Source organism: Cibotium barometz, chromosome 10 (genome assembly GCF_041138505.1).
Source record: "Cibotium barometz isolate CiBa-2024 chromosome 10, ASM4113850v1, whole genome shotgun sequence".
Classification (NCBI taxonomy): domain Eukaryota; kingdom Viridiplantae; phylum Streptophyta; class Polypodiopsida; order Cyatheales; family Cibotiaceae; genus Cibotium; species Cibotium barometz.
In genome coordinates, this window is record NC_141055.1 from 28,257,567 (window position 1) to 28,280,312 (window position 22,746).

At 46.5% G+C, this 22,746-nt stretch overlaps 1 protein-coding gene across 1 annotated transcript in view; it reads right to left on the reverse strand.

Annotated features, from left to right (window-relative positions):
• Positions 1-364: 364 nt before the first annotated feature.
• LOC147634746 (CRM-domain containing factor CFM2, chloroplastic-like) overlaps positions 365-22,746 on the reverse strand; it is a 43,127-nt gene continuing 20,745 nt past the window's right edge. The window contains exons 10-11 of the mRNA XM_086803916.1: positions 996-1,126; positions 365-907 (exon numbers count right to left, since the gene is read on the reverse strand). Coding sequence (XP_086660042.1) covers positions 542-907; positions 996-1,126 — 497 coding nt within the window. The 3' untranslated portion in view covers positions 365-541. The remainder of the gene's footprint in view (positions 908-995; positions 1,127-22,746) is intronic.

The window sequence follows — 22,746 nt, forward strand, 5'->3', positions numbered from 1 at the left end:
ACAATAGAATAAAAAAAATTCCTAGGCTGAAACGGTTTTGTTTGCAGGATATGCTCTCTTTTAATGTTTTTTTTTTTGGGGGGGGGGGGGGGATAGAAGATAATCAAACCATTGTGCTTGGGTAGGGACTGTGTTTACCAAGAAAAAAAAAAAAGCCTGTCAGACTGGTGGGGGCTTGGGACCAAGGCTGGTGGGCCTGAAACCCTGGGTTGACATGATCGCTGTCAAGGCATAAGTACACCTGTTGATTCATTTCTCACAATCAGGTGCACTGGTAGGTCAACTTGCCAGCTTATTTTAGAGAACTACTCAGTGCTCCTGGTCATCTTGTCAGCTTATCTAGAGAATTACTCAGTGCACCTGATGCTCAAGCTGTAGAAGTTGGAAAAACTCCAGGCTTACAAGCACACACGTTATAAAACTGCATGTTTGCTGACATGATCGTTGTCCAGGAGTTCACCTTCATTATATATAGCATCATACAAACATGTTTACACAGCCATGCAGTTATTTTAGCAGTTAAATGCATCCCCAATGCATATCAAACATCTTCATCTATTTCCAAATCCGAATACATTCCCTCTGCATACTCCTCATCCTCATCGACACCCTCTTGTGTGTCATCAGAGCAGCTGTCCCACTCTGAGTCCATTCCATCCATGGAATCCTCATCTTCAGCATTCGCATTTTCATCATTAAAAGCATTTCCCATGTTCTCAACAGGGGTATCATCAACCAACTCATCATTCAAATCATCCTCATCTTCCTCTTCCTCCAAAACATCACATTGTTCTGGAGAGAGGACATTATACAATTCAGACGTGGGCATCTCTTCGCCACTTGGCCAACCTCGATACAAGATGATTCTGATGGCATCTTGAGCATACAAAGTTCCACCAGTTAAATCCTGTCAGATAAACAATACATAAGCAGTTAACCACAAAACTGTCTAAAGCCAGAAAACATGGGCATTGTTAAGTAGGGATCTAACACACCTCGAGCTCCTCTGCAATATCTTGAACAGAGGTGCCAGTTGGTCTACCCCTCAACCCGATTTTCACAAATGCATGATCTAGGAAGTAGATTCGGATAGCTTCTGCAACTCTTGACAAAGGATTGCTCCTGCCTGCACAGTTCATGAATTACAAACCGTGACCCAATTCACTAACCTTATGCTAAGGAACAAGTCATAGGAAGGCATGATGCTGTGGATCAAGTCCCAAAAATATACAAGCACGACTCAAAGATTAATTGGAGCTTCATTGATCCAATATAAACCATAGAAAAGCTTCAATTCTTTAGTCTATTTTGTTTATAGAAAAGCTCCAATTGTTTCTCTATAAATACATAACAAATAGATTTAAATTTTAACCATTGAGCATTAGGAGCTTTTCTATGGGTCATACATGCTAATCCAATATATCACATTAAAAAGGATAAGGAAGACTAGAATTAAAGAGAAGACAAAAACAGGAATATACCACATTGAAAGGGATAAGGAAGACTAGAATTAAGGAAGACAAAAATAGGATACAAATGAAACGTTGTGACAATGATGGGGGAGGAAACCTGTGACTTGCCAAGAGAGAGGAGCTAAATCCTCTCATAGTCTGAGGATTTGTGGTTTAGCTTACGCTGCACCCACTGCAATCCCGAAGGTAAAACCCATCGGAGTTCATTAGTACTACTACCAATATGAGGATCAACATCACTAAAAGGATTTCATATCCATCAACTAGCAACCTTATACCCATCTTTCATATGGCTGCATATCATCTGGTTGCAGGGATTTGCCCTCCCCTTCTCCTGGTCAGTCCTTTTGGTGCCCATAGGACAAGCATGTAAACCCATAGAAAAACTCCTTAACCAACACAGCCTCCAAGCTGCCTTTACATATGACCGTTCCCTTAGAAGTGTTTATTGACACTACAATATATCCCACCAAAAGGTTAACCTTATTCCAAGCTATTAATGGGGGTGTAATATGTGATACATAAGGCAATGGCGAGGGAAAAATACCTCGGAGCATGATCTCCGGGTGTGAGTGTAAGTGAGCTAGCCGCTCCTAGATATGGTGCTGATGTCGAGCCCGTATCTCTGTGATCTCTCTCTGATGTAGTTTGGGAGTCTAGTAGCCTGGTGCTCTCGGTCTCCGTCTTGGCTCAGAGGTCCATAGCGTGCCACAGTGTAACCCCCTCCTGTGTCAGGGTAGGCACTAGGATAGATCTCTGGAAGAAATCAGTGTGCTGGAGCTGGAGCTGTCACCCACCTCTCCCTGTGGTATGAGTCCGTAGCAGTCTCTCTGTGGCGCTGTGTCTCTAGCAAGAACTGGCCATAATGGGGGTGTAATATGTTATACATAGGCGATGGCGAGGCAAAAATACCTCGGAGCATGATCTCCGGGTGTGAGTGTAAGTGAGCTAGCCGCTCTTGGATATGGTGCTGATGTCGAGCCCGTATCTCTGTGATCTCCCTCTGATGTAGTCTGAGAGTCTGGTAGCCTGGTGCTTTCGGTCTCCATCTAGCTCGGAGGTCCGCAGCACGCTGAAGTGTAACCCCCTCCTGTGTCAGGGTAGGCACTGGGATAGATCTCTGGAAGAAATCAGTGAGCTGGAGCTGGAGCTGGAGCTGGAGCTGGAGCTGTCGCCCACCTCTCCCTGTGGTATGAGTCCGTAGCAGTGTCTCTCTGTGGCGCTGTGTCTCTAGCAAGAACTGCCAAATCTGCGCTGGTCTGCGGACTCCATGATCTAGCGGAGTGAGGGATGTCCACTGAAGATGGTGGTGTATCTCTCTCTAATGACACTATATGCTCTGCACACGAAACGCCACGTGGAAGGTACTGTTGATGAACGATCCAGTGAGAACGGGCCATGTGTCACTAGCCGTTGGAGACAACGAATGGAAATGTGCCACGTGTCCAACGGTCCGTCAGGTATATATAGAGATGTGGGACCACATTATCCACTTTCAACTTCCATAGACCTCTGTCCTTTGCGTGTGACCACGACATTCCCAGGGGTAGTTTCCACGTGCCTTCAGGTGTTCTAGTGCATTCTTCTTTCTTCTGTAACAGCCGTTCCTCACTCTCAACCTCCTCCTGGCATAGTCTACATATCCTCTTTGCTTTGGGGATCCGTGCTACCCTACCTGCCTCAATCTCAAGCTGGTGAGATGACACTCTGAGCTGGCCAATCACCACTCGAGCACTGTGAGGCATGTACACATCCATGTATCCACGTCTTTGTATGAATCCATCCGCTGAGATACACATAAACTGATCTCTGCAGTATAGCATCTTCGGCGGTAGAGGATGACTGGGTGTAATCCAAGTCTCTTGAGTGTATCGCTGCCATAAATCCTGCCGAAGGACTCTGTTCCTCTCACTGTGAGAGAGTTGGATGTGTGGTGCATGTATATCATACTGGAAAGGTGGCAGGTGATCTATGTCAAGACCATGCTGAGTGAGTCACAGTATCATCTATGAATACCATGATCTCCTATCTCCACTCTCTGTGAGCTGCCTAGACGCCTCAAAAGCTCTGAGAGAGTCGATCTGATGGCATATCTTTGATCCTCTGTATGAAGCAGATCGTCTGGAAGAGGGCCTCTACTAGCATAGGAGGTGCAGCAAACTCCGTCCAGACAATGTCATGTGGGACGGAGGGTTCGCTGCGGATCATCCGTGAGAGCATGAGAATCTGAGGGCTCTCTATCTGAGACCATGTGGAGGTGGCGAGCCCAGGTGCCCATACTGCTGCAGCATACATCAAAGCAGGGGTGACTAGTGTGTCAAACAACCACCCCTTCGTGCGGGGCTCCTGGAAGTGTGCCTAGTGACACTGTCTCTCTAGCATGGCCAAAGCTACATACCCTCGTGTGAGTCTATCCCTGGCTGCCTGTGCCATAGTAAATCTTCCTGGCGGAGTTGTAAATGTAATCCCCAGGTACACATATGAGTCTACCACCTCTACCTGTCCTCCTGCTAGTGTGAAGATGGCTTGTCGTCGAACCGGCCCTGAGGTGTGGAAAATCATGGCCTTGGTTTTCCCAAGGTTCACTGTAAGCCCCCTATGTGTGCAGAAGTCATCGAGTGCACGGAGATGGTGCTGTAGTCCCATCCGCGACTCAGAGACCAGAATAATATCATCTGCATATAGCATAATGTGGACTGTGGTACATGAGATGTCTACCTCGTCCCCACCACCGTGACCAATGAAGTCAACCACCTCATCGATGTATAGCCCAAATAGTGTAGGAGAGAGTGGGCATCCTTGCTTCACACCTATGGTGCTAGCAATAACATCAGATAGCCCCCCGGGGCATCGAATGCTTCCGAGGACCTGCTCATATAAAGCATAGAAGCCCCAAACCATCTCTGATGGGATCCCCAATGATTGTAGGCGCTAGAAGAGTCTCTATCGTGGCACCGTGTCAAATGCTTTGCGGAAATCCACAAAGCAGCAATATAATCTCTTCTCCCGCGCCCTAGCCTAGTCAATCAGACATCTCAGAGTGAATATATGGTCAATAGTGGAGAAAGCTCATCGGAATCCAGCCTGCCCTGGTGCTCGCAGTCCCTCCTCCTCTGCATATGAGCCCAACTCTGCCTCGAGCACTGCGCCATAAAGTTTGGCCAATGTATGACCAATCATGATAGTCCTGTAGTTGCTAGGGTCTAGCATGTCTCCCGCTTTGTGGAGAGGCACGATGGTGTGCATAGTCCACTCTACTGGTAGGCCCTCCACTAGTGCCCTATTAAAGAGGTGAGCAACAAAGGTTCCCAGTGTCACCAATTGGCCGACCATTTGGTCCATCTCCAGATTTTGTGTCTCGTTCACTTGAGGCCACGCCAGTGTCTCATGTGAAGAGGCCAATATTTTGCTGACATGGACGGGAGCCAGACTGGTGCCACCCGTGTGTTAGCAGGATGGTGTCGTATGGACGGGAGCCAGACTGGTGCCACCCGTGTATGACCTGGACTGTGTTCGACCCATGGGATTGTCGTGCCATGGAAGAGCCAATATTCGTGCCGTGTTTTGCCTATGGGACTGTCACACCATAGGGAAACTCGTGCCTGGAACTGTGTCTTACCTATGGGACTGTCACTCCATAGGAAGACCAGGTTTTTATGTTTTTATGTCGTGCCAGTTTTGTGCCGACAGATATTTTGTACTTGTTCCATGAACGGTAGATATGTCCATGTTACTATTTGCACATGCACACATGATTTGCATGTTTGAAACTGTTTTCGCATGACTTGTATTTTTGTGTTTGCCTGCTTGACGTGTTACTTACTGAGCTGGGACGCCTGCCAGTGAGTCGTGAAGTCTGCTCTGTATTCTGACAAGTTTTGGTGCATGTGAACAGGTGGTAAGTATATCGCACATGTTGTTTTAATACTTTATTTCTAACCTTTTGATTTATAAGGTTACAGGTTCACACCCACTTAAAAGTGGGCACCCACTTAGGGGCCAATGTGGGGAGCCCCACTTAAGTGAGTGTGGGGGTGGGCATGGTCACCTACCCACAGCCCCTTAGAGCTGGCCGCCCACATGCAAGCGTGGGGAGCCAGCCAGCACTTATTGATTACTCCCTCTCCATCCTTAATAAGAAAAGCTTCACGATCACCTTAAAAGAAAGGGATTTTGTGTACCTCCATCACCCTACGCTTGCATCGCTTGCTGTTGACGGCTGAACCTTGTTCAAAGGGAGCTGTGCTGCTGCATACAACCGGCGCATGCTCTCAAGTGGGGCCATCTCCTCCAACGTTGCTGACGGCTGTACACACTTCAGGCTACTCTTCTTACACAGAGGTGGCTGCCACCTACGTTTCAGCTCTGCTACAGCCAGCTGCTAGGCCATCTCCTCTTCAGGTCATAGCCAGGCGGCTGTACACTGCAGCCAGGCCACTACAGCAGCACAGAGGCGGCTGCTCCTAACTTCAGCGTGCTGCCTTTGCTCCTACAGGCGACAGTATACCCGCTGGCTGCACTGCCTGTCCCTCTTGCAGGCCATCGTGGGCCTCCTCTTGCTAGCATCACATCCTTTCTTCAGCAGATTTCGCCCGGTTGCCCACAGCACAGTAGGCGGCTGCACACAAGTGGCTGTGTACAGCAGCCAGTCAGCGAGACATTACTTCTTCTCCCTCAGGCGACTGTACCCTACATGTTGCACTTCTTTTCCAAAGGCGGCGTCTTCCGTCTTCAAGTGGCTACAACTGGTGTTTCTCTCAAGTAACTGCACACTTGGGTATTGGACTTCCTCAGCCATCCATAAGTAAGTGAATTTCAGATTTAAGTAAAGTATTTTTGTGTTAAATCTGACAAGGGATTCCCGACTCCTTATACGGCCAACACCCGTTCGGTGCCGGGTTGTCCAAGCTCTATTGGAGAACCTCGGTCCAAAGGTGCTGAGATCGGGAGAGCTAGGCGTTAGTACGAGAGCGCCTGTTTGTGCGTGGTCTCGGAACACCAGTGAGGCGCTCTCCGCGGAGTCCAATGAAAGCACAGGACCGTAGAGACTGGACCACGCTAGTGGTCGTTCTGCTTCGAGTATCTACTCCGAACGTCGACTTCGAGCATATTTGTTTGATACTGTTTTCATATGTACATGGACATCATCTGGTTCTTGGAACCCATGGAGCATTGTATTTATTAAATACTCCCAATAAATATATCATATATTGAGGGGGGGGGTCGGCCCGTTCCGGCCCCAGTGCTGGTGTCCATCTTTCCATTTCATTTCATTTCAATTTCAAGTTGTATTAAGTTGTCCATTTCAAATTTGTGGTTTTAAAGTTGTGTTATGAAGCGTGTGGGTGTCCAACGGAGTCTTCCCACTTGACGGGATCGGTTTCACCCAGTGTGTCAGCTACATAAATAAGATGCTCACTCTGTATACCTGTGTGGTCTGCCGATCTCCCATGCTGTAACCGGCACATAGCTCTCTCTACCATCGAGGCGGTACAGAAAGTAGAGGTGGTAGGGCGGGATTCCTGTGGCTGTGGTATGGGCGGCTGCTGAGGGATATGGTAGAGGCTCTTTGCATATGTGTGCCATGTGTGTGGATCCTCAATCGGGGTACGAGGGCGAGGCTCTCTCATCCTGCGCCATGCAATGGCTACATCTCTGCTCATGAGTAGGTGGTATATATCCCAGTACTGTGCCTCCTCATATGCACCCCTCTTACGGCGTGTGAGGATCCTTATCTGTCGGCTCTCGCCCGTCTCTGTGTAATGGTCCCCAGTGCTCTCTAGGCACGGGTGTCTATATAGCTCTCTGCACTCATCATCATACCACCGATTCTGGGACATGCTCCCAGATCTATCTGTGTGTGCAATGTGTGTATGATGGGGGAAGCTATGGGTGGCAGCCATATGTAGTAGAGATGACAGCTGGGTGGTGAGTGTGTCTAGAGGTGACACGGGATCCATCTGGAATAGCCCGTCATATACATGATGCTCATATATGTCTGCCAAGTCATGGGTGAAGTAGAAAGTTGTATGCGATGCCTGCGTGGGCTGTGTGGGTGCTGGTGTGGAGCTCGCCAGTGACAGTAAGAGGTACGTGTGATCCGCACCAATAGGACATGGGGGGATGGTGAAAGATGTCACTGCCTGTGTGGTCTCCATGGACCCTATGATGTAGTCCACTGTGCTACCCCCCTGATCGTGGAAAGCATGTCAGTGCTCCTGAATCCTGCACTGTCTCATCCCATTATAAATAACGAGATGGTGTCGCGCTCCCAGCTCAAGTAAGTGATGACCATATCTGGTGTTATCCGGCCCCATGTCCTCTGACACCCTGCAAGCTCCCGTGTCCTCCACCTCTAGTGTGTGCATCACCTCGGGGTGCTCGAAATCATAAATGTCGCACTGTCAGCTCTGTGTCCGTGCATTGAAGTCCCCCATAAGGAGGACTTCCCCCTGGTTGGAGTAGTGTATGATCTCATCTGAAAGGGCTGCATATAGTGACTCTCCCAATGGCCCTGTGTCCTCCTCCTTGCCTCTACTCTCATCCTCTGCTGTCATGGCATATCTCGATCCTCTAGGAGAGAAGTAGCATAGAGCAATGTATAACACCCTGTCTGCTGAGAGCTGCAGTCTAATCCACATGTATCTAGCCTCCTGGTCACGTGCTACCACCTGTAGGCGCTCCTGTAGCTCTCGCTTGAAGAGTGCCGCTATACCTCTAGATCCTCTCGATGTGCTCTGTCGTGTGGTCCCCCTGTATGTAAACTCCCACTGATAGCCCTCTACTTTGGGTAGCCCCCTCTTTGGCCTCTGGTGCGTCTCTGTAAGTAGTATGATGTCTCGTCCCTCCATTCCTCCCAGAATGTGTCCAAAGTGCTCCATTGCAGTTCCAAACTGCTATGTGTATCTGTGAATCTGGATCCTCCATAGCCGATGTACCATAGGCCGCCTGGCGCTAATCGGTGGCCTTGCTATCGATGATGACACGGCCATCGCGATAGAATGCTCTCTTGCCCTCTTTCCGGGCCTGTAGGACTCTCGGCACCTGTGTTCTATCTGCATCCTTGTAAGGTCGTCATCCAAATAGATGCGATCTCCTTGTAATCCTCGTAGAATCACCCTCTTCCTCATGAAGGTAAACCTCTCCGTCTCTCCTGCAAACTGTAGGATGAGGGCTCGCTTGCGTGTTGAGTCTTTACCGGCTCTCCATGCTTTGGTGAAGGGGAGAGGGTCCTCTTTCCTGTAGCCGAGCTTCATGCATAGAAGCTGTCCATCTTTCTCGGGAGTGGAGTGGGGTGTCTCGGCTATACCTGTGACTCGAATGTTGAGGCGACCGGCATGCCTCATCTTCTCCTCCTCAATGGTGGTGTGAATGATTTGGTGTTCTTCCCTTTGAGTCTCCTCCCTCACTTCTTTACGGATGTTCTTCTTCACCACCTCAACCCATCCTAACTGCTTGGCTTCAAGTTTTCCCTCCATGTCCTTTGTGATCTCCTTGGAGATCTCTTCTTTGATGGCCGTGAGAGTGTTGTCATTGATCTCCCCTTCTTCCTTCTCGATGTTCTTGACGGCTACCAGTTCCACTTTCAATGCACTCACCTCCTCCTTGAGTGCCGTGTTCTCTTATTCAAGGTCCGTGACCCGTGCTTCAAGGGCCATGATGTGCCGGTGTAGTTTGTTCTCCACCTCATTGAGGTTGGAATCGGATGTCTTCTTGTTCTCCTTGATTAGTCCCTTCATTGCCGTCTCGAGGGCCTCGAGCTTCTCTTGCAGACTCGGAGCCATTCCTCGAGATTACTCTGCAACGCTTCCCACAAGCAGGGAGGAGAGAGAAATGAAATGAACTGTTATATTAACGTCTTCAAAAGGCCAAAGTAACCTATGAGACCAAAGTTACAACCATGTGACATCTGGAAGAGAGAGAGAGAGAGAGAGAGAGAGAGAGAGAGAGAGAGAGAGAAAGATTTTATTAACGTCTTCCAAAAGACCGAACTCGGCCTATGAGACAAATCAGTGTACCTGTGTGGGGTATCCTCTGTCATCCCAACAAAATGAAAAAGTACTGAACTAAAAAGCTGAATCTGGGTGTGCAATAAGTACAATGAGTGGGAGAGGGGATGGAGCTCTACTACTAGGAGAATGCAAAGCTATATGCATGGAGTATACAATCATGATATGCAACCTAGCTAGCTCCATCTTGTACCATACTGGGGGTATAAAATGGTATACATCAAATGCTTTCTTGAGAAGATTGTCTTTAAATAGGTTCCATACATGCTGCTAATAAAGCTTACATTTGTGATCAGGTGAGTGATTAGGTGTGAGTGGGTGGCTCCATGATTCTATCCACCTTTTCCCCTAAATCAATGTCACATGCGGAAGCTCTCGGAGTCTTCTTTTAGTCCTAAACTAAAACATGCTTGATGCAAAACACAAGTAGAAGATAGAGAGAAGAGAGAGAGTTGCACATGACAATCAACTCCTTGATTCTAGCAGAGATAAATGCCTCTTCGACTTTTATCTTGTGGTTACATTTTGGATTTTATCCACTCTCTTTTACAAGAGTGTGTGCACATAAAAAAAATTCACTAGAAGTTGTGTCTGGTTTTATCCTTGGAGTAGAGTTAATGGTAGTCAAGCCATCTTCTTTGTAGTAGACCTTTAAAAGGCCCATGAGTCTTCATACTCTGCAAAGTTTGCATCTTCTTTGCAGGTTTCTTCCTGCTTCTTCTTCCTATGTGACATTGGTATGTGTTTTCTTATGAAAGTAATCCTTCTCATTGTGGTTGTTTTTCCTACAATCTTTCTTGGCACACCAATCCTTCTCTGCATGATTGTTCCTACCACTTTTAACCTTTGAGGTTCTTCTTTGTGAAGGAGGAGCTGTCTCCCTCCCCTTTCTTCTTTCTTGAAGGAGGTGATGACCCCTTCCAAGGTAAGGTCTCGCAGGTTCTTTAGTGTGGTGATAAAGTTATGCTTTTGTATAAGGCTTGTTCTCCAACATGTTTGAGCTGTAATTTCTGGGCAGCCCTACTGAACCATCCCTGGGAAATGTTTTCCGATGCATCTTTCCCGAAATACACCCCCTCACATATATGTTCAAGTGGTTTTTCTAATGGTGGCATCTCTGAAATCATCTGATGCCTCTGTAAAAGCATCAAACTGCCAAAGTTGGCATACCTAAATTGTGCATGCGAAAGCTTTGCATCAGCCATAGCAGATGTGGCACTCAATGCATGTGCAACATAAGCAAATCTGTCATATTTGTCTAACCTATATAACCCACGGCATAATGTACCAGATGCCACAATGATGTCACCAACATTCGTGTCATGAACTGTACATTTATCATCGATGAATTCTATCACAAGTATTGCTCTTGCAATGGCAGACAATGAAAGAAATTTTTGCTTAATGCCAGGTACATATAACTCTTTTGACAAAGCAAATAGTCCCACCGTTGGCGACAATGAGCACTATTTGGTCAACACCCTTCACAGGATATGAAGAGTTGTTAGCACATGAAACAATTCTACCTTGGGATGCAAGTCCAAGAGAAGTAAAACACTATTTCCTCGACATAATGTGTGGAGAGGCACCACTATCAAAGTACCACACATCATCCTCTTTTGCAAAAAAGCATGCATCTGCTTGAGAAGGATCATAACTGCATGTAACATCGAAGGCCCAACAAGGTTTGCAGATTGGTCTTCCTTCTTGGCAGTAGGGGCTAATTTGTCATCAATAGACATACCAACATTTTTCTTTTGCCAGTTTCTTCTTGCACTCACTGATGTAATGATCGGGCTTGAGACAGTAATTAAATTTTCCTTTCTTCTTGGCTTTCTGAGCATCATTTCTATCTGCATTTGACTTTCCCGACGACTGTCCAAAATAAGCTTTTGGCTGAAATCCACCATGTGAAGATACCTTCCCTTTGCCCTTATTTGCGGCTGCAAACAGGAGTAACCAAAGTGCATACTGCCCAAGTTAAGGTCCATTTATACTTTCCTCCTGTGCAAAGGTCATAATCATTTATTCCAGTTCATCTCGCCACAGTGGGAGAGAGTGGGCAGCCTTGCTTGACCCCCATGTTCATACAGAAGAGTTGAGACATTCCTTCCTTCATCTTGAATTGACATCTCACAATCCCATTAAGGCACGAGACATCATCTCACAATCCTTCATGTTAGTGGGACCCCATTTTTCCCATTCTTGTCCACGAGCCTTCATGGGGTACATGTTAGAAGTCATCTCCTGTCTAGTTTTATATACCAGGGCCTTTGTTGTGGGTGTGCCCGCCCTTATCAGGTGTTTTATCATTTTTCCTCACTCCCCGTTATTTTCCCCTATTTTTTCCCATTTTTCTGAGGCTTGGGAGGCAGCCTTGAGGCGGCTGGAGGATCAGTAGCTGGTCGACTGCCTGGACATCAGTCGTGGACCTCTGTTATGCAGTCGTGGGCTTGATCTGCTGCTGGCCGACTGTTGTTGCAGTCGTGGAGGCCTCTTCAGCAGGCCGACTGCCTACCTGGGGGCATATAAATAGGCCCCCAGCCCCCATACCTTATTTGTATCATATTCGGGATCTTCTTGTGAATATCAGAGCAGAGTTACACGCCTACATCTCTCTCTCTCTTGTGCTGTTTTTCTGCCTGCGTTTTTGCTCTCGTGTTCCCAGATTTGGTCATCATCTCCGCTGCGTATTCTGACATGGTATCAGAGCCCTAGGCTCTAGATAGGTCTTGGGATTTGTGTGAGCAAGAGGGGGACTGTTTTGTGGCTGATTGGTGGACTGTTTTGGACTGTTCGAGAAAAGGAGAAGCAAGAGGAAGGCGGGCTGCTTTGCTGGACAGCCACTTGCAGGTTTTAGTTCTTCTTTGTTCCCACCCACCCACCCTTTTCAGAGTACATCCCCGCTATGGCAGATCTGTTTGAGATGGCCGAGAGACATGTGAAGATCCCGACACTCCCCACGTTCCCAGTGGACCGTCAGTTGGACGGGAACAACTATGGCATATGGAAGGTGATGATGGAATCTGTTCTGGAGTCCTACGACCTCGCTGATTTCGTTGTTGTTGGTGTTCCACGGCCGGAAGTAGAGGAAGGGGAGTTACCGTCGACCCGAAAGGACCGGGAGGCCCAAACACAGATATGGGATCGTGTCAACGCCAGGGTCCGTTCGTTTATTTTCCTCAACTGCACACCACAAGTAATCAATCATGTAAAGCACATGACGCTGGCCAGAGGTATATGGCAGCATTTGGCTTCTCTTTACAACAAGGTATCCCCCATGAAGAGGATTTCCTTGGAAGTACAGATGCGGGTTATGAGCCCTGCAAAGTCGTCGACGATGTGGGAGCATATTAAGAAGCTGCAGACTCTTCAGCACGAAGTTCTTCAGGCTGGGAAGGAGATATCGTCAGAGGACATGGCCATCACGTTGCTGTCACATTTGCCCTCTTCGTACTCAGCATTTTACTCCTCTTTGATTACCAGTGGCAGGCTCAACACCGTCACGTGGGAGGAGCTTGTGCCCATAGTCCTGGACCAGGATGAACGATTCACGAACCCTCCTCAGGGTGGAGGTTCGGAGACCTTTATTGGCCAACGGTCGAAAGGCCGTAACTCGGGCAAAGGAAAGGCTTCATCGGAGAAGTCTTATGAGAAGAAGTCCGACGCTGACCGCGAGAAACTGAATGCAGAGAGGACCTGTAATGATTGTGGCGAGAAAGGCCACTATTGGAGGCAGTGTCCCAAGCGGAAGACCGAGAAGGGTGAAGATTCCTCAGCAGCAATCATGAAGACTCCGGCTTTTGTGCACCTGGGGGTGATGGACACCGACGCTTCATTTTCTTCAGGCCGGGAGGAGATTGGAGGACTCTCCGCAACGGATACTCGGGAGTGGATTCTCGATAGTGGTGCTTCCAGGCACATGACTCCTTCCCGTTCCGGTTTACAGGATCTCTGCAGGCTTTCTGGTCATATTCTTACTGGGGATACGTCCACTATCCCAGTTCACAGTGAGGGCAGGATGGAGATAGTTCCCGATGGCAGAGGAGGGAAGCATTCCTCCCAGGTGTTGTATGTTCCGGCACTTGGTTTTCATCTGTTGTCAGTGCATCAGGTTTGCAAGACTGGCGTACGGGTGGAGTTTGATGAGCATTTTGTTGCTCTCCGGGACAAAGCAACAGGCCAAGTGGTTTGGGAAGGTGGAGTGGAGAATGGAGTTTACAGGCTTTCAGCACTCTCTCTCCCAGGTCCTCAGGTTTGTGATAAGTGGCAGTTTGGTAATGGCCACTTAAGTGTGGATACACTGCAGGTGCGGGCTTTCCGAGACCAGGTGGTGGATAGCTTGCCAGTTGATGGCAGCAGTTGGCAGGAACTTTCCAGTACTGATGTTGATAGTTCTTGTGTTCGTCAGTCAGAGGAAGCTGAACAGGTCACTTATGCTCTAATGTCTCGTAGTGTTCGGGACATAGAACTTCCAGTAGTTGAGGATGTTCCTTCCACGGGGACCTTTCGGAAAGCCAAGCAGGTGGCAGGTGCTTACTTGCAGAAGGAGGTGGTTTCTCCAGGCTTTGTGGTTCCGGATTCAGAGGGGGTGGTTGACAGGTTTTATCAGGTTTCCAGGACTTGTTTGTGCACCGTAACAGGTGTTGATCCTTGTGAGGAGTGTGATGTCTTTGTGACTCAGAAGTTGTATGGTTCATTGATCTGGTTGATGGACACCAGATTGGACGGGAGCTTCCTGATGAGGCGGTTGAGCTCATGGTTGCGGATGTCTCTTTGGGAGGCAGGATTGCGTTTTCTGTGGTTTCTGCGGCATGCGAAGGATCATAGACTCTTTTACACAGGAGGGGGATTGTAGGATGGAGTCCGACTCCACGGTTGGAGTGACTCATTTTGGGGAGGGGATACGGACACGAGGGGATCTACTTCAGGCCCAGGAGCAGTTTTATGGAGCAGCAGGAGGTTACATTGCAGGTTTGGACTTCCACTGGGGAGGAACCCATGGTCATCCAGAGGCACTTTGTTCGTGAACAGGTCGTTGCTGATGACATCTTGCTAGAGTTCTGTTCGACGGAGGACAATACGGTGGACCTCTTCACAGAGTTGCTCTCTCAGAATTTGCTCAGGCGGCACCCCAACTCCCAGCGGTTGGTTTCACAGCCAGGAGCTGAGAGGGGGTGTTAGTAGTCATCTCCTGTCTAGTTTTATACACCAGGGCCTTTGTTGTGGGTGTGCCCGCCTTTATCAGGTGTTTTATCATTTTTCCTCACTCCTCGTATTTTTTCCCTATTTTTTCCTTTTTTCTGAGGCTTGGGAGGCAGCCCTAAGGCAGCTGGAGGATCAGTAGCTGGTCGACTGCCTGGACATCAGTCGTGGACCTCTGTTATGCTGGCCGACTGGATGTATGCAGTCGCGGGCTTGATCTATTGCTGCTGGCCGATTGTTGTTGCAATCGTGGAGGCCTCTTCAGCAGGCCGACTGCCTACCTGGGGGCATATAAATAGGCCCCCAATCCCCATACCTTATTTGTATCATATTCGGGATCTTCTTGTGTATATCAGAGCAGAGGTACACGCCTACATCTCTCTCTCTTGTGCTGTTTTTCTGCCTGCGTTTTTGCTCGTGTTCCCAGATTTGGTCATCATCTCCGCTACGTATTCTAACAATACAACCTCTTTATGACTTTAAAAAACACCACCACAACCCCTTGCCATTAAGACGGCTATCCTTCATAACGACCCGAATGGTAACAAGATAATTCTGTGGTTTTATACAGAGGAAAAGTGCTCTCTGTTACATGTATTCAGACCATTTGCTGAGTTTCTGTTCCACAATTGTGCCATTGAAGCTCACTGTGACCATTTGGTCCACCCTTATGATTTGGACAATGTCCGGTTAGCTTGGCCTTATCTTACAAAGGATGTGAACGGGGAATTTATGGTTGTCAGACAGCCTAGAACTCTATGAATTGTGATTCCACACATACATGGTATGGTGTGCACAAGTATAGGCTCATATTTATGAGATGCGGACATTTCATGAATCACGAGGAAGTGGACACCTATGGAGATCAAGATTTGATGTGGAGTCTTTACAGAGGTTTAATTGGCATGGATATGCCTGAAGGATGGCCACAAAACATAAGTTCCATGGGATTTTATTCACATTTATGAGGTTTATAAGTGTGTACACACTCACTAAAGTTGGGCGCCAACAATTGATAACTTATAAGCGAATACACACCAGAGGTGGACTATTTTAATGAATTATGGACAAAACACAAGATTGGGTGCCTGGAAGCTACAAATAGCTCCAAGAGTTGCTAAAAAGGTACGGGGAAGCTATTTTTGAGCTGATCGACTTAAAAAGAAGGCAAGGGAGTTATTTTCAGTTGGCCGACTTGCATGTGTGCATAAAGCTGGCTTGGGCACGTGCTTTTCAAGCTCTCCTTCTCTCTTGCACTGACATACAAGTGATGGTTTGCTATTTTCTGTTCTGGACAGAACCATAGCAGCCCCTATAGTACTGTCTCTCCGTCATGTGCATAAGCAGAGCTTCTCTGACCCATATCATACAGGCACAAGCTCTTTTGTGAAGTGTTTACGGGCTGAAAACAGAATATCAGAAATGGATAGCTTGTTTCTTCACGACACATAAGTGCTTTATGTTTGTTCTTGGGGTCAGAGGTGTTTTCATGGTGACTCAAGCATAGACAATATCTCTAGGAGCAATTCTGGAGAGTTTCATTGCAAAAAGCTGCTTGCTTTCTGAGAAAACTCCAAGACTTTGGCCTTGAGTTACAAGTGCAGAATTTTGTGAGTTTGTGGGATAGAGCTCTCGCAAATTCTCTTTTTGTCATTGGAAATCATATGTACTTGGAAAATTTTGGTGCTCGGCACCCGTATCCTTTGTTTCAAAGATTACACCTAAGGAATAGAGAACTCCGTCGAAGGGGGGCCGGCCATTCTGGTCCCAATGTGGTGTCGTGTGCATATGATTTTATTTTTCAACATATGTGAATATGTATAATGGTTGTGGCCAGTGTTTAAATGTTTCTGATTGATGGTCATGCAAAAGTGTGTCGAAGACCTTAGTCCCCCGGGCGTGGCCAAATTTGGTTACAGTGGTATCAAAGCATAGGCTTTCTCGGAAGCAGAGGCTTTCTGCCACCAATGAGGAAGAGAAAAGATCAGAAGTGGGGACCACACTTACCATCATTGCTATTAAGCATGGCCGACCTAATCACTCATGGAAGCAGTCATGCATCAAGAGCATGAGCAGTAGACAGCTTAGTCCAAGGATTTATGGATTCACAGAATTTATCCTAGAAGTATGGAGTTGGCTTCATGTGCCCATGTTTAGCACTCTTTCCATATGGATATTGTCGATTATACTATCAAGCTTACATGCACGCTATATGGAGATATATCTCGGGATATCTTATGGATATATCTTATGGATATTGTGAGGAGATATTTATTTTGGCTTCATAAAGAACCTAGCGAAGAAAAGCTAAGTACACTTTGAGTTCTCCTCACAATATGTGGACTAACATCTTGTTGGCAAGGAACCATGTCTACACCAAGCGTCAGTAAACTGGAATCTGCTATGCTCGGGACTTGATGTCTGTGCTCAGATCGAGTGGACGTTCTACATCTGCATGCACGGTCAATCCTTCTTCTATTTCTCGGCCTAGTGTTTGCATGTGTAAGCATGGAAACCAGTGGAGAGTAGCATGTATTTGACGTGACACTCGGGATTGGGAAACAAGTAACTGCTCCTTGGGGTTGGATTCGACTTGAAGTATGGCCAGCATTAAGCTAGAGGGTGTGATCACGTACTAGCATTCAGGTGGACTTGGACTATGGACAGAGAGACATGATTATGTCTCATATCTAGACTTATGAAACTATTTTGTCTCGCCCATTCATTTGGGACATGGATTCTTCCAGTTATATTGGATTTTTCTGGACTTCTTTGATATATCTAGATGAATCCAAGAACATGCCCAAATTCACCTTTTAGGAACGTGCATGTTATATACTCATGGTAGTCAACCCACACGACTATATAATTATCAACTCCATCTCCACTAACGTCATCAGTGCCCAATAGTGGGTGTAGAACTTTGTATCAAGATATGCTCTCACACATGCACTCCACACACACACAAGAGCATATATTCACACAAAGCCCTTCGTACTGAGTTTCTATCAAACCTCCGGAGATTCAGGGCAGACTCAACCATAATGAAGCCTAGCACTAAGGGAAGTAGCAAATAGAAAGAATTACTACAACAAATAAGTAGTTGATAGGGCAAATGCACCACTAAAGATAGAAAGAATAAACACAAACTCGGACAAAAACTTCACAATGTGAAATCTGCATGTCCGCTAATACGACTGAATTATATATCTAGATGAATCCAAGAACATGCCCAAATTCACCTTTTAGGAACGTGCATGTTATATACTCATGATAGTCAACCCACAAGACTATATAACTATCAACTCCATTATGCATAGTATGGACTAGATACTACGACATCCCACTAACGTCATTAGTGCCCAATAGTGATGAATACTAAATTCTGGACTTCTTTGATATCTATATTGATGAATACTGATGATTTGGATCAAACCATGTGTGCTGCACAAGAGAAATTGAACCATGAAGTATAGTTGATCTTGTTGAAAACCACCGTGGACAACACAGAGGGTGGTTCCTCGAGCGCGTGTCCACGGGATTGAGTGCTCTAGAAGCCTCAGATAGACAGGGTGGTGCCTGGTGGCTACAAAGGCTCTTGCTAGGAGTATTCTTTGACTTGAAGAGCAGTGCTCTCATTCATGGTTGTGGCAGGATGCTACAGATAGAAGAGGTACTCCTAGTTGGACGAGCTAGGCGCGTATGATTGATAGTTGATCTCTTATTCTATGGAACAGACAAGAACTTACATTTGGATGGATCTGACATTATGAGATATACTATCAAAAACTGAAATTTTCTATGAATTACTATCATATTACAGTTGTGGACAGCTGGTTATGACAAGGGGGAAATGTCAGCATTTGGTCCACCCTTATGATTCGGACAGTGCCTGATGAGCCCGAACTTATTTTACAAAGGATGTGAAAGGGGAATTTTCCAAGATATTATGGGTTGCTAGACAATCTAGAACTCTATGATTTGTGATTTACATACATGGTATAGTGTGCACAAGTATAGGCTCATATTTATGAGATATTAACATTTCACATGGAAGAGGACACCTGTGAAGGTCAGGATTTGATGTGGAGTCTTTACAGAGGTTTAACCGGCATGGATATGCCTAAAAGATGGCCACAAAACGTAAGTTCCATGGGATTTTATTCATTTATATGGTTTAAAGGGTTTATAAGTGTGTGTGTGTGTGTGTGTGTGCGTGTGTGCGTACACACTCACTAAAGTTGGGCGGCCAATAATTGATAACTTATAAGTGAATACACACCAGAGGTGGAGTATTTTAATGAATTATGGACAAAACACAAGATTGGGCGCTTGGAAGCTACAATTAGCTCCACGAGTCCCTAAAAACGGCTGGGGAAGCTATTTTTGAGCTATTTTCAGCTGGCCGACTTGCATGTGTGCATATAGCTCGCTTGAGTATGTGCTTTTCAAGCTCTCCTTCTCTCTTGCGCTAACGTACAAGTGGTGGTTTGCTGTTTTATGTTCTGGACAGCCCCATAGTAACCCCTACAGTACTCTCTCTCCATCATGTGCATAAGCAGAGCTTCTCTCACCCATATCATACAGGCACAAGCTTTAAGCCCGGCAGGGCGTGCCGTGATAGATTTCACCACATATCCAAGAAAGAGAAATATGGAGAGAAGATAGGGAGAGGGAGAGGGAGAAGGGATCCACAAGCTTAGCAAGCCAAGATCAATACAACAATGAATACAAAAGCAAACAAATATGCTGCTGTAGAAATCCAAGTCGAAATCGATGTCCATGTTGAGGCACGAGATCTTGATGCCAAGCAAACCAAGGGGATGACCCACAAGAATGTCTCATCAGGCTAGTACCAGATCCAAGTCCAGATCCAAGCCCAAACCCAACTCGAGATCCAATCAAGGGTGTACGGTTATGATCAAGTACACGTGGCGGTAGGAGAGCTGGTGTAGACAACAATAGACGTGTTAGGCACCACTGTCCAAGTGGCGGCAGTGGTGTTGTCGGGTAGCACAAAGGCTCTCTGTAGGCAACAGAGCGGCAGCACACAACCACAATAGGCAGCGGGGCAACGGCCAGGTAGGTGGCAGTCAACAGCAGATTCGGCAATGGTTCAATCACACAGGCGGCAGCGCTGGCCAAGCACAAGTGACATACAACAGTGGTGGCCAGGAGGCAGTTGGTGCTAAAGGCCGTTTAGTGTTTCAGCCCGACAGCGGTCAGTAGAGGTGGTGAACAACAGGCAGCGCTAGGCCTGGCACAAGCGACAGCTAGCAACAAACGGTGTTGTTTTACAAGTGGCGACTAGATGGCGCAGGCTGGCGGTGGTGGGAGGTGCTTGTAACTAATTTGATCCTCTATGCTCTTTTCGCATGATAGAACTCATGCCCGGACACATTGAAACAGGATTCCTAATGCTGGCATTGGAAAAAGCACCAATCTTGGTTGAAAAGCAAGAAAAAGCAAAAGTCAAACTTTGTTGACCAAAAAGCTGAGGGCACCGTTGGAAAGAGGACATCGAACTAGATCAAAAAGCTAAAAAAAGCCTTTTCAAAAAGCTGCTCCAGGGCCAAAAAGCAAGGCCTTGAAGATTATAAAAGCAAATCAAGAACTTTGGCTATTATTAAAATAATATTTAAAAGAAAAGCAAAAGCAAGGAGGCAAAGCAAAAGCAAGAAAAATAAAACAAAAGCAGGACAAGGCCAAAGCATGGACCCCTCCCCCTACATATAAGAAGCTTGTATTCTCTTGGAAATTTATAGAAACTCGTGGAGAACCTTGAGGGAGAATCTGTTAAGAAACCATCGCCCATATCATCCTTTCTCCCTAATTCCTCACGCAACTCATTATCTCCACCTCCACCGACGGCTCCCACCCTAACAACGCCAATGTTCGCCGCTACTCTGCCCTATGTGCACCGGCCCTATGTGCACCGGCTATGCTCTATGTGCAATCTCTGCCATCAGTGCCGACTCAGTTCTCGTGGTGTTTGAAAGCCTTAGAATTTGATTCAAGAATGGATATTGGTTCTAGCCCAGTGTAAGTCTCTTGTGGATCTTCCTCGTGGTGAGCTCGGCATCAATTATCTTGTGCCTCGACATTGACTCAGCCCGATCTTGTATTGTATTCATTTGTGTATTGGTCCTGGCTTGGAAAAGCCCCTGGATTGTTCCTGAAATAAATTCCTGAAGAGGGGACGGGGCCTATTCCCCACTTGGCATGGTGTATTGTGTGAAACCCCCTATTCTCATCTCTCTCTCTATCTTTATCTCTCGTACATGTGGTTGCATTTGTCACTGCACGCTCCGTTGGGCTTACAGTGGTATCAGAGCAAGGATTTCTCTTGAAGAAATCTTTTCTTGGGGTGACAAAACCATGTCAAGAGTTGTGGGAGACCAAGGGCCTCAAAGAGGGAGCAACTATGAAGCCAACCCAAAGCATCAAGGAGGGATCCACGGTCGCCAATCCGTCTCTCATGAGACCACAGTCATGACATCAGCTGAATATCGAGACTTTCAAAAGTTCAAAAAGTATCTTCAAGAAGAAGAGTTCCTCGCTTGGAGAGCCAAGAAGGAACAAGACTACAGAAGAGCTCAGATCTTCAAAGACTTTATCAAAGACAAGACCACCGAAGCCGAAGGTATGGAAGTTGCCCAGCATGCCTACGAGGTAAAGGGGTTACCTTTAGAGAAGAACCCACAGTCACCCGATCCATCACTCATGGAGGACAAAGAGAAGCTACCCCTAGACCCGCTCTATCAAATGCAACCTAGCAAAAGAGAAGAAGACAAAGGAGCCTTCAACTGGCAAAGTGGATTTCAAGCCGGGAGAGAAAAGCGTAAAGTTTGATATTTTTTATGGAAAGCACAACACCCAGAAAGCTCTATCCTTCATGAAACAGTTTGACGCCGCCTTTGGAGGAGAGGACTTCTCTGAAAAGTCCAAACTCCACATGGTCCGTATGCACTTACAAGATGCTGCCTTGAATTGGTGGCTAAAAGTGGTCTAGGAAGGGACCGAGCCTACCTCATGGGCTGATTTCAAAACTATGTTCAACAAGAAGTTTCTTTCCGCAACCTTCGAGGCAAATGTACAGAAGGAATGGGATGAGGTAAAGCAAAAGGCGGGAGAAAGTGTGGCAACATATCTTAATAACTTTTCTCATTGAAGTTTACCTCATATACTCCTATCCCACCATTGATGGAAATGCGAAAGTTTGTCAATGGATTGCAACCAAAGCTTTATAAACCAGTCTATATGATGGGACCTAAAACCTTGGAAAAAGCCCAAGACAGCCTTGCAAGCCGAAGCTCTATATATGCCTTGGATGTTGGGCAAATCGAAGAATGAGAATCGAGACTCGTCCAAAAAGAAGAAGTTCAAAGGGGGATCTCAAGCAAGGAACGAGCCACAAGAAAAGAAGAACAAAAATGAGGATAAACCCCCATTGTACCAAAAGAAACTATCACGCAAGCAACTTGAGGATTATGTTAAAGAAGGTAAATGTTTCCAATGTGGAAAGAAAGGACACATGGCTGTAAAGTGTCCTGATAAATCAAACCAAGAACCCAAACCGCCCCAAAGTAATGCATTACCTAAAGAACTTCAACATCAAGATGATACACCACCAAAGAAGAGACAACTCTTCAAAGCTTGGGGCAAAGTGGCAAACCAACTAGTACTTATCCACTTCAATAGTGGTGCTACCCACCACTACATCCATCCACGAGTGGTTGAAGCCATGAACCTTCCTCCCGATAGGTTCCGAACTCCTATTACAGAGGTGCTGCTTTTGAAGGAATGTCAGCCGAGGTGACTCCTATTTTGGGAAAGCTTCGCTTACATATTGGAGACTATTTGGATCATGAGAACTTAGTTGTTGGCAAAGTTGGACATTCTGATGTGATTTTGGGTATGCCCTGGCATAAGAAGATAGATCCGGCCATTGATTGGGCTGGAAATAAGATTAGGTTTTCTTTTAAAGGCAAGAATGTAACTTTTGATGTAAGAGTTGAGGGGAATTCCATTCCACTAATTAGTCATGTATAAGCTCCTAA